Here is an 11,282-nt window from a genome sequence, read left to right as displayed (position 1 = left end):
TGTCAGACTAAGATACTACTTGACCCACAGTTTAAGGCCTAGTCGCGGTTTGTTGAGCCTTGGGTGGCATTACAGTTGAATCAATACCTGAGAATGACTCGGTCCTGATTGATTATCACATGGCTGTTAGAACCAGTAAATAACAGCTCAACCATAGTTGCATCAACGTTTTATTGCCCTGTTAATTTACAGTAAACCAAGGTAACTAATCTCCATTTACCATTGCAAATCTAAACCCCGAGAACACGTGGTTCCAAACACATTTTCACAAGTGGCCTCTAAGTGTTAAATGACTATGTGAAAAAAAAAATGCCTGAGAAATAAATTGTCGTCCTTGTTGTCTATTTTAATAGAAAGTTAATTGATTTCTGCCCCACTTTAAGACGGGACGTTGTGTGATGTACCGGCTCGTCTCTGCTCCGAGATCTCGCGGGATTTTAAGATAAAACGGGGTGGTTTAAAAAAAAAGAAAAAAAAAGGTGGTTCACTTGCTGCACCGGGGCTGACGGCAGAGAGCCGCACAGGTAGACCGCAAAGGACTCCCGCCAGCCTACCTAGCGCCACTTCTGTCTCTGCGCCACACGGGGTGGAGAGTCTGCGGAGGAGAGAGCCTCAGCGTCGCCGCATCCCGCATCCCGCTCGGGTCACCTCAGCGCTCGCGTGGCCGGCATTCCTTCCCGTCGAAGATGACACCTGGCGAGCGAAGAGCCGCAGTCATGTCCTACTCGGTGGCGATTGTCGGAGCCCTGCTGCTTCAGTCCGTCTCCTCTCAGAACGGTAGGAACCACGGAGCTCTTCCGACCGGGGAACTACGCGGCGGTCATCTCGCGTCATGCGGAAAAATGCGTGATGTCCTCTTTATTTCTGCAGTTGTTTTCAATGAATCATTACCAAGACTTGGCGCCCATCACGAATGTCTCCCCGGAAACCAGGTGTCATTACATAATCCCTCAGTCACACTGTAAGAAACTGCTAATAGTCGAGTAAAGCGCTGCCTTTTTTGGGGGGGGGGGGTAATTCTCTGCATTGGAAATAAAGGAATTTTGATTAATTCCCTTATTTGTGAGGCCAAACGGACGCCTGTGTCCCTTAAATGTCCTTCGAAGTGTGGAGCTGCTTGTACGTGAGACGTTTCTCAATGCTGCAAGGGCAAGTTCTGCTCATTAGGATTGGGGGGGGGGGGGGGGGGGGTATAAGGTGGATTTAGGGAAATAGTGTCCCAATGAAGTTTAACACCCTCCATGCTCCTCCTTGCTTCTCACACAACCATCATGCTGTCACACGCGTGTGGTTTCTGCTCAGGTATGTCAGGAAATCCAGTTTACAGCCCTGTGTCATCACCCCATTCTACAGGGTGAGAGAATACCCTGCATCCGCCCAGGTCCTTGCGATGGACTAGATGTATGTAATTAGATGTAGGACCTCAGAAGTGCTGTAAATAGCACTGGTCCATTTTGCTGCATGCTTCTATTTTTAGCGCAGAGATGCTGCACTGAGACCGGCATGAATGTCCTCTTGCAACACTGAATCTGTTAACTCTTCCCTGAGACTGCGCTGCACTGCAGAATGCCATTGATTCCTGAGCGCGGTTCTGCTTGTGCGACGGACCCCTCTGCTCAATAAATCTCACCCCCCCCCAATAAAACGGTCAACGGGCAGTTTAAAGCCCTCTCAGCTGAGTCTTTGGTGGTAGATGCGGTAAGTCTGCTATTTGCAAAAATTGTGTAACCGTAAGTGTCAATTTATTCAGCCGCGGCCTCCCCTTGAGTTGACCATGTGTAGGAATGCATTACACATCTCTTACCCGGCACACCCACTCATCACGGCTCAGAGAATGCCCCGGTATACTTTACATAGTGATAATATATCATTAGTTGAGTCTGGTAATGCCGTTAACGTGCAGAGCGGCCGTCCTCGTGAAGCTATTCCCACCAAAGTCCCCTCAGGATGTTTGTTTGACCTGAAGTAGAGTGGCTTCACCGAGCAGGCTGTTTACATCATTAAACGTATTACATTAAGGGATTTCCTGCTCAGGCCGCATAAAAAAAAAACCTTGATAAATGTTATTGAACGGGAGAATACAAACTGAGGAGTTTGTTGCTGCATTAATTAATCAAGTGATTAAATGATCGCCTTTGGGTTCATATTAGTGTTCAAGCAGAAGAAGGTCAGTGCAGTTCTCATGACAAACAAGTGGGTACTAACATGTTCAACTTGGATATTAAAGAGAAATGTTATTTAATCATATAGAATACGAATAAAGTGAAGCTTTTAAGATGTACTATTCTATTGACATTTTTAAAGCAATAATCATAGATTTTGTCAAGTATAATTTGCACATGGGACACATATTAATTATGTAAATTATTGATCAATGATTACTAAACAAGATTGATTATCAAAATGGCTGTTGGTTATTTTTCTTAATTGACAATTGATCATCATTAGAGTTCTAATAAGAATTGCTGTCGTATTTAAAATCAAGGGCACCTTGAACACTGTTTGTTTCACTCTTTCTGCTGATAAGTGATAAAAAGCATAAAAAGATGGCAGAAAACAACTGATTTTTGAGCATGCAAAGTGGATGGATAAATCGTACAAAAGAAACTGATGACTTGGTTGCAGCTCAGCAAAAATAAAAATAAATTAAGCTAAATAATATACACCTGTCAGTATAATACAGTGCGATTCAACAATATTCCCTTCATGAAGGGAGGAATCCTTGAAGGGCTGCTGTATCAGACTGCACTGGTTTTAATATGTGTGTGTGTGTGTGTTCTGGTCTTGATGTACAGCAGGGTGCTGATGTCAGCTGGACAAAATCCAAAAGATGTCTTTCCGTCTTGTGATGAGCAGCCTGGTCCGATTGGCCGTCTCATCCTCACCCCACTTTGTTGCCGTAGAGTGCTCCTATGGAAACGGGGAGCGGAGGGTGGGGTCTATCACCATGCGCCCCCCCGCTTCCCGCTTTTCCCACGCAGAGATGCCGTTTCTGTAAATCGCAGAGCGCCTAAAGACCAGGCTCAGAATTACAGCCCCACCCCCCATTAGCCACCCTCCCCCCCCACCACCACCACCACCTCGTCCAATCTGTGCAGCCATGATCAATTGCTTCACTCAGTTCGGAGTGATTTGCGTACCGTGAAATGAAAAGTTTGCCCGGTTTCTGTGTCCCATTTCTAAATAATTTTATAAAGCAGCATTAATGTTGCTTTATTTATGCAGGCAAGACGTAGTGACAATGACAAGGTCACTTGGAGGACTTTTAGATGCCAGGGCATGTGTGAGCCCGGCACAAATCTTTTATGATGTCATTTTAATTAGACAAAATGAAGCGAGGGCCACCTCGCACAGGCGTCCCAGCAGAATTGAATGAAAGCTTCCTAGAAATAGAAGCAGTAACGGCTTTGGCAGATCTGTCTCTCATATCTCGCTCTTTTTTTGCTAAGAGACTTTTTTTTTTACTGTTTTGGGTTTAACGGTTTGATGTTCAGTGTCAGAGTGGAATGAATGAAAATGAAAATAACAAAACACAAATGTTTGCACTAATATTCTCATAACTTAATTGAAAATCTTTGAGTTTAAGACTCAGGGGCTTTATATTTTTTTACATGTTCTGCTCTTTTCTCATTTTACTTTAGTCAAACCTGTTTTACTTTAACATCATTTTTGTCTTGAGTGTTTTTTCTTATTATTTCACATTATGTTTTTTTCTGTTTGTCTTTCTGTTTCTTCTTCTCATCCAATCTAATCCGTCACCTTCTGGCCTCTCCATCCTGCACCTGCTTTCCTTTTTTTGGGGGGGTGGGGGGATACGGGAGGTATTTCTTGACCTGCTGTCCCCTAAACCTCCACTAGCGGGCTTTGTGAAATCCCCGTTTTCTGAGACTAAGCTCACGGGTGACACCTTTGAGCTGTACTGCGACGTGACGGGAAACCCCACCCCGGAAATCCAGTGGTGGTACTCCGAGATCAACCGAGCCCATTCCTTCAGGCAGCTGTGGGACGGCGCCCGCAAGCGGCGGGTGTCCATCAGCACGGCCTACGGCTCCAACGGCGCCAGCGTGTTGGGCGTCACTCTTCTGACGCTGGACGATGCTGGGACCTACGAGTGCAGAGCCAGCAATGACCCGCGGCGTAACGACCTGCACCAAAGTCCGGCCACCACGTGGATCCGCGCTCAGGCCACTATAACGGTGCTGCAGAGTGAGTGGTCACTGTCACTGTAGAGGAGCAACGCCATCCTCCCATCCCGTAGCAACCAAACGTCATCCAGCCCCCCCTGGAGCCTCTGCCGGGGGCCTCTAGCTTCCGTCCCTCACTAGACCTCGACAATTACGAAAAAACCAACCACAATCTAGTCTTTATGTACTTTAGTTGAGTAGTATTTTGTGCTTTTTCCATTTCCACATTACTTGATATTTCTTCTCTCCCATTATCTCTCACTTCTGAGAACATTATATTGCACTTCATTTTGTTTTTTTTCATTGTTGTAATCTGCATTATTTCTTTGTTTCTAAAACCTACTATTCTTCCACTCTAAGGGTTTTCCAATATTAGGTGACCTTTTTGGATCTTGGTTGTTTAGTCTCAAAAAAAAAAACACAAACCGTGTACACGGTTCAAGCTTAACGTTTTATTAAAGAACCAGAAACCAGTTCGACGTGTTTATACCGATGACTCAACCGAGGGAGTTTCATCCGAACGTTGGTTGATGCTCCCACTTCCGAGTCACCTCAGAAAACAGAAAACGAGCGTGGAACCCTGGACGCCCGAAATATTTCTTCCCACGCCGCGACTCTATTCCTGCTCTACGTGGCACAGAGCGTGGCTGACTGTGCCGTCTGTCTGAACCCCGTGTGCGCTTACGCCCTCCAACCCACGGGTCCCATCGAGCGTCACGTCTGCTCGGAGCTCATCGGTGTCTCTCTCTCACAGAACCGTCCATTTCCACCTCTGAACACACCACGCTGTCCAAGGAAAGCGGCACTTACACGCTGCAGTGCAACCTGACCAGCAGCAGTCCACCCCAGGAGAGCTACTGGATGAAGAACGGGGAGGAGATCCCCGAAACACGCAGCCCAAATAGGCAGACAGAGTACAAGTAGGAGTCGCTGCCAACTTCACACAACTTGTGTGTGTGTGTGTGTGTGTGTGTGTAGCAGGCGGCGGGCTGTTGTGGGTTAACGGGAGGTGTGTTTCTCCTCTGCAGGCTGAACAAACCAAGAGGAGACGACGCCGGATGGTACATGTGTGTCTACACCTTCGAGATGTCTCCTCCGGCGAACGCCACCATAGATATTAGATGTAGGTGTTGATCCGGGAGCCGCGGGGCAGTTTTCTTTTGCTTGTCACTTTGAAGGCCACATTAGAGACGGCCCCGGACCAAAATGGCTCCGAATGCCCTCGAGCTCTCGCAGCGCTGTCGTGTGAGGACCTGTGATTTTCGAACGGCTCTGCTAGCTGCTGGGGGGAGGCAGGGGGGTGACGACCTTGACACCTCCATCTAACCATTGCCCGGCTCGGTGGCAGCAGATGGCGTCTTGTTTGGCGGATGCCGTGGGATTATGTCTCTTGTGTGTCTTTTCTGCTGTCACCCGCGTTGCCGTGGAGGCAAAGTGGACCGTAACTTTTTTTCTATTATCTTGAATGTATTATAACACCTAACGTTTGATGTTTTGTTTTAGCTGCGCCGGACATTATCGGCCACAAGCGCAGTGAGAATAAAAACGAGGGCCAAGTTGCTGTCCTGTACTGTAAGTCTGTTGGATATCCTCACCCTGCCTGGACCTGGCATAAGTTCGACGACGGCGTCCACAGGGTATGTGATGTGAAAATGCACCTCCTGATGTAGTTAACAGGAATCCCATTCAGCAGCTTGTCCATGAAGTCCTTACATGGTGCTGTGGCAGCATGAAATAGTGTGTCATGTTCTAAATCCTCATGAGCCTAAGTACAGTATGGATGCAACTCTGTCCATGTAAACACAACCAACGTCCGTCCTGAACATAATTCGTACACGTCTTTCTTCTCCCGAAATAGGAAATTGACAACACGAGTGGGCGTTTCTTCATCAACAGCAGAGACAACTACACCGAGCTCAACATTATGGACCTGGACATTGTCTCTGATCCAGGCGAGTATCACTGCAATGCAACCAACATGTTCGGCAGCCGTGACCAGATGATCCTGCTGAGGGTTCGCAGCAACTTGGCCCCCCTGTGGCCTCTGCTGGGGGTTTTGGCCGAGATCATCATCCTGGTCGTCATCATCGTCGTTTATGAGAAGCGTAAGAAGCCGGAGGATTTACAAGACGGTGAGTCAGCCAGTGTGTTTTCATTTATTTAATTTTTTTTATTTAATATATCTGAGGAGAAACGGAGTTCATCGCTCAGAGTTAACATGGATCTCTGCTAATGAGTCTTTTCCATCCCAAACCGCTGTCCGTGTGGTGTTGGGCAACGCGGCGACCCTGAAAGGAGGCACACTTTAGTTTTTGCTGTCGCCTTGGTGTCCTTCCTGAGCAGGAGACACAACAGTCACCTGACACTGTGCTGTGGCTCCATTCAATAATTCAGTCGTGTGAGGACGACCCAACAGGCAGTCACTGATACAGGAGGTCGCACCTTGTCAGGACGATTTCATTCATTTTATATTCATGAGAAATGTGATACTGCAGTTTTGCAGCGTTGGGCAGTTTCAATTATTGACGTCTTTCCAGGGATCTCATGCCAGCCAACAGCTGTTGCAAGCTTAACCATGACACACAACATTTAGCTATGGAATCGCTGTATGCCAGCCTGGGATCGTCTACTATTACTAGGGAGCGCTACGGAGTCAAGCTCTTTTGTGAATAATGCATCAATGCTACTTAGTTGACCTTTTCCTCTCAAACTGAATTTTGATGTTGTCACATGCTGATCAGATTCAATGTGCATCGAATGACTGGAAGCTCATAGCTGTGGCATTCAATCAGTTTGTGACGCTGAACAGAATATTATAGTACATCACGTGGTGTTTAAGGCACCCTGAGAATCTGCACAGTCCCTTCAAAAAATGGATGTTGATCGCATAAGTCATTCAGCAAATACTTCCTATTTTAGATAGGTTAGCTCATGCTGTTAATATTTTAACAGATTGTTCCCCTTCTCCCCAAATTGCGTAACCTAAACCATGTTTTTGGTAAGTCTAAGACTTTGCATGCCTCATAAATTCTAATAAGCATTCAGCCTCATCTTCTTCCAGCTCACAGCACCGTACACACTTCTGTTCAGCCTCAACATTAGTGTCAAATGCCCTTCAAAATCTTTGGCTTTTAAGATTTTATTTACAAATGGTGACTTTGTGTTTTTGCATCAAACCGCAGCAGTGAGATGGCATGCTGTCACTATCCGTCACTATCCGTCACTGTCAGTCACTGCTTCATCGACTTGATTACCTTCAGTACAGGGTTGATATTAATGGAGCTGCTCCTCACTAATCTCTTTGAGGGCGCAGCTGTTTTCTGTAAAAGCTGCCTGACCGTGCATGACAACAGTATTTTTTTTATTTGACTTTTGCCCGAATGTAAATTTGCTGGATTTAACTGCACTGTGTTTTGATTTTGTGAGGTGTTTTCTTGTTTACCTGTGGCATGACAGCCGGTTTTGTTACTTCATTTGAGCTACGTTTTCATCCCATTGCACATTGTACAAAAACACGCGATCCGCATGTGCAGTACATTTTTAAACATAAACGTCAATCTTGGGGGCACCATGTTTCAGTCAGAACTGAGTGCTCCTATTGCACCTGTTACTTCAACGTGTGCAACATCCGTGAGTTTATTTTATGTTTTGGTCTTAATTTCTCCAAATGTTCCCTTGTTGCCTCAGATGATGACTCTCCAGGTCCAGTGTAAGTATATATAAAAAAAAGATCTACAATAACTTGTGTGTTTAACTTGATAATGTGTATTTAGTTGTAACTTAGCCTATCAGACTGTCTTTTGAGTTTAGAGTACAGTACAGTCAAATCTGGGTCCCAAATAACTGAGCATCATGCAATCGTTGCTTTGCTGCATTCCTATAAATCACAAGGAAATGTAATGAGTGAGCGTTTTACCGTCAGTGTCAAGTCATCATCTGAATTGACCTGATGAAAGTTGTAAAATAAAGTTGTAGTAATTTATAAAATGTATTCTATAGGGAAAGTTAGTACTTTGGACCTTTTGTCAAAAAATAAAAGTAAAAAAAATATTAATTTAGAAATTATCTCATTGCTGCTTACAACAACATTATGGTTTGTTATAAAACTAAATGTTAAATATACCTATTCTGATTATAAACAAGAAACGTGAAGTAAAAGGTTAACATTGAAGGATAAAAATATGATTTTAATGAAGGTCTGGTACACTCCCCCACAGTAAACATTATAATTTTATGTTAGTTCACTACAGCTGAACCAAGTATTTTTTTAAAGTCTTTATTTATTATTGATTAACATTGATGGGACATTACACTCATTTTCGAGCAGACGTGACGCTCATTTTCTCAGACTGTATAATGCTCACTCAACTTTGTGTGTAAATTGAGTGAAGTTTTGTCTTTTTTTTATTTTTCTACATTGAATTACTACTCTGCAAATGACTTTAATTGAGGTATCAGCTGATAGTGTCGTTTGCTTCCTGCTAAAGCAAAACCAACTCGACCAACAACCACAAGGACAAGAATCTCCGCCAGAGGAATACAAACTAAGCGGCCCGTCTGCTGAGTAAGTATTACATTATTGAGAGGAGGCATGCTGATAAATTTGTATTCTAAGCCTGTGGCCACAGGTTACAATATGATCTTCTCACTGAACGCCCAACCAAAATGGGATGGCCTTCAGTGTGGTCTAACGAGTCCAACGTTCTCTTTGTCTCCAGGTTTCCATTACACATGTCCTGACCATATGAAGGTAAACCGGAAAGGAATCCATTCCAGTTGTTTTGGAGGATGTACATGCCACTACAAGTATTGTGGTGGAGGAATTCGATGACGCATGCCTTATGTTATTGTTACCATTACAAACATTGTTGCTGCATGCGGTTGTTGGTGTTTTAAAGATTTTTAGTTTCCTCTCATCGCTCGAACTTACATTTTTACTACTTCTACAATAATGCATGCAAGACGTCGACCTTCTGTTTGATACGGAAACGGCTTTTTTTTTGTTTGCTCTTCTCTGAGAGTGGCTTCATTTAGATAATCTGTACTGTGTGTTCTAAAAGGAAAAACAAGACTCGGCAATGGGAAGAAAATGCCAGTCGAATCGGGTATGACAGTTATGTACGGTTTGATCATACCACTGCACACCAGTATGTTAGAAAATATATGTAACTCATTTTAATTTTGCAACGACCCTCTCAATTTGAATAAGATTTACTTTACTGTATGTCTTAAATCACTATAACTACTACGATCGCGTTAATATAAATACCATTCATACAATATGATGCACTTAAATGTTTAGAATAATAAACTGTATAAACCGACTTTAGGAAATCTATCATTCTGACATTGTTTTATAAACGTGGGTCTTGTACAGCATGGCTATTATCCTATGCAATTATTATCGATATCAATATACTGAAAACCATCGCAGCTTCTGATTTCTCTGTGACAAAGCTTTAAGCTATTAGGATCGCCTAGCGTGGATGGAGCACCGCCCCGCTGCATGAATTCTCTATAGCTGACGTGGTGGAAGGGGGGGGGGGGGGGGTGGAGAACGAACCTTGTTTTTAAGAATAAATATCTGAAAAAGAAAAGGGAGTGTCTGTTGAGTGAAGTTTCCTTGGAGAGTGCAGCCGACATTCTTTTGTGCCATTAACGATCCAGACAAGCAAGAACCTGCTGAGAACGGCGCCACCTAGTGAGGCTTTGAGGAAACGGTCTTGTGAAATGCAAAACTGCTGCAGTTCATTGCCGATGAACATTTTGTATCTTGGGATTCCTCAAACAATGTTCTTTTATTATGAATTAAAAACATAACATCTGAAAGGCTAAGGTGTAAAAGGTCACATTTCTTTACCACACTCTTCCAATGTTTTTAATGTATAAACTACGGATTAGATATGAAACATTTAGAAAATATGACACAACCTGCACTCTGGGTTCAACGCTAGGGTAAAGTTGTCGTTCTGGTTAGGGTTTTTACTTGGAATCCTCATTTTAGGCCTGGAAGTGATGAACAACTCTACGAATCATCAACACTATCTGTAATTGTGACTAGTGCAGGTATTGTTTTTTTGGCCTGGTGCTCATAATGAGCTGTCAGCTGAGTAAATAATATGATAATCTGCTGTGTTCTTCTCAAACAGTAGGGGGCAGCACATTCAACACATTATAGAGAAAACTTGCAGCAGCACAGCAGAGAGAGTCAATATTTTACTGTGGCTGCCGTCTCGCTATTTGGCTTTCTGCAACATTTATAATCAATATAAATATTGCAATGTGTTCTTCATACCTTTTTACTCTGGTCTTTACTGGTCTGGATCTGACTCATGATGTAACGGTAACCGATAAAAATGTTACTGTAACTCTTTTGGATCAGTTGGAACAGTTAACTTCCAGAGATACATCTGTGACTTAAAGAAAACTGGGACACAACTTTCGACCAAAATGATTTGTTGTTTTCTCTGGATTAGTCTCTGATTCAGGTAAGAAGAACCGTTCAATAAATCTGATGGTTCTCAAGCAATATTTGACGATGTCTTCTTCAGAAAATGACACACTGGAGACAATGAGAGTATTTATGCATCTGCCATAATAAAGTGAGTAGTTTGCCCAAAAGGTTGCACCTCAATATAATATGTCAGTGCGTAATAAAGGTTGAAACAAATCCCCCATTAACAAGGAAAGAATTAGACATTATTTCGATGGACTTCTCTCCTCGAGCTGAAGGTTCGAAAGTTGCTCAGAAGTTGTGGTGATTTCAATTTTGAGACATTCAATTCTTATATTCTGGACATGTGTGTCTCTGCAGAGAAAGGCAGTATATTGGCAGGTCAAGTACATTTTTGTTGTGTGTTTCCACAACGGGCTTAATCATTTCTACAGCCTAAACCCTCTATTTAAAGGTCCCTGAACTTGCAAAAGCCCCCCCCCCCCCCCCCCCCACCCCAAAAAAAAAAAAAGATTTAAATAATGGGAGCAAACAGTTTGCAGGTTACATTACATGTCATTTAGCTGACGCTTTTATCCAAAGCGACTTTAACCCATTTTGTAAAAACATTTTGCCATTCAGACAGTCAAGGGTTGGTGTCTTGC

General features: G+C 43.6%; 1 protein-coding gene across 3 annotated transcripts; it reads left to right on the top strand.

Annotated features, from left to right (window-relative positions):
- The first annotated feature begins 439 nt into the window (after positions 1–439).
- LOC120808588 (neuroplastin) lies at positions 440–9,781 on the top strand. 3 transcript variants are annotated; one of them, XM_040161581.2, is made up of 8 exons: positions 440–777; positions 4,939–5,104; positions 5,213–5,307; positions 5,688–5,821; positions 6,043–6,316; positions 7,872–7,893; positions 8,672–8,748; positions 8,903–9,781. In XM_040161581.2, the coding sequence occupies exons 1-7, from the start codon at positions 687–689 to the stop codon at positions 8,730–8,732; spliced, it is 843 nt and encodes a 280-aa protein (XP_040017515.1). In that variant the 5' UTR covers positions 440–686; the 3' UTR covers positions 8,733–8,748; positions 8,903–9,781. The 3 variants fall into 3 exon arrangements, 2 of the variants coding, with proteins under 2 accessions (XP_040017515.1, XP_040017516.1); XR_013451232.1 differs by having other exon boundaries at positions 446–777; positions 6,043–7,182; positions 8,903–9,250; XM_040161582.2 differs by lacking the exon at positions 7,872–7,893 and having other exon boundaries at positions 446–777.
- Positions 9,782–11,282: the final 1,501 nt, after the last annotated feature.

The sequence above is a fragment of the Gasterosteus aculeatus genome, chromosome X (genome assembly GCF_964276395.1).
Source record: "Gasterosteus aculeatus chromosome X, fGasAcu3.hap1.1, whole genome shotgun sequence".
NCBI lineage: Eukaryota > Metazoa > Chordata > Actinopteri > Perciformes > Gasterosteidae > Gasterosteus > Gasterosteus aculeatus.
Note: the sequence above shows the minus strand (reverse complement) of the source record. Positions and strands in the feature narration are given on the sequence as shown.

What these genes read in the sequence shown, in the direction of transcription:
- LOC120808588 (XM_040161581.2), top strand. Translation starts at nt 687, where the DNA reads ATGACACCTGGCGAGCGAAGAGCCGCAGTCATGTCCTACTCGGTGGCG. An exon ending in AATAGGCAGACAGAGTACAA is followed by an intron (nt 5,105 to 5,212) that starts GTAGGAGTCGCT and finishes TCTCCTCTGCAG; the next exon opens with GCTGAACAAACCAAGAGGAG. An exon ending in GCCGGAGGATTTACAAGACG is followed by an intron (nt 6,317 to 7,871) that starts GTGAGTCAGCCA and finishes TTGTTGCCTCAG; the next exon opens with ATGATGACTCTCCAGGTCCA.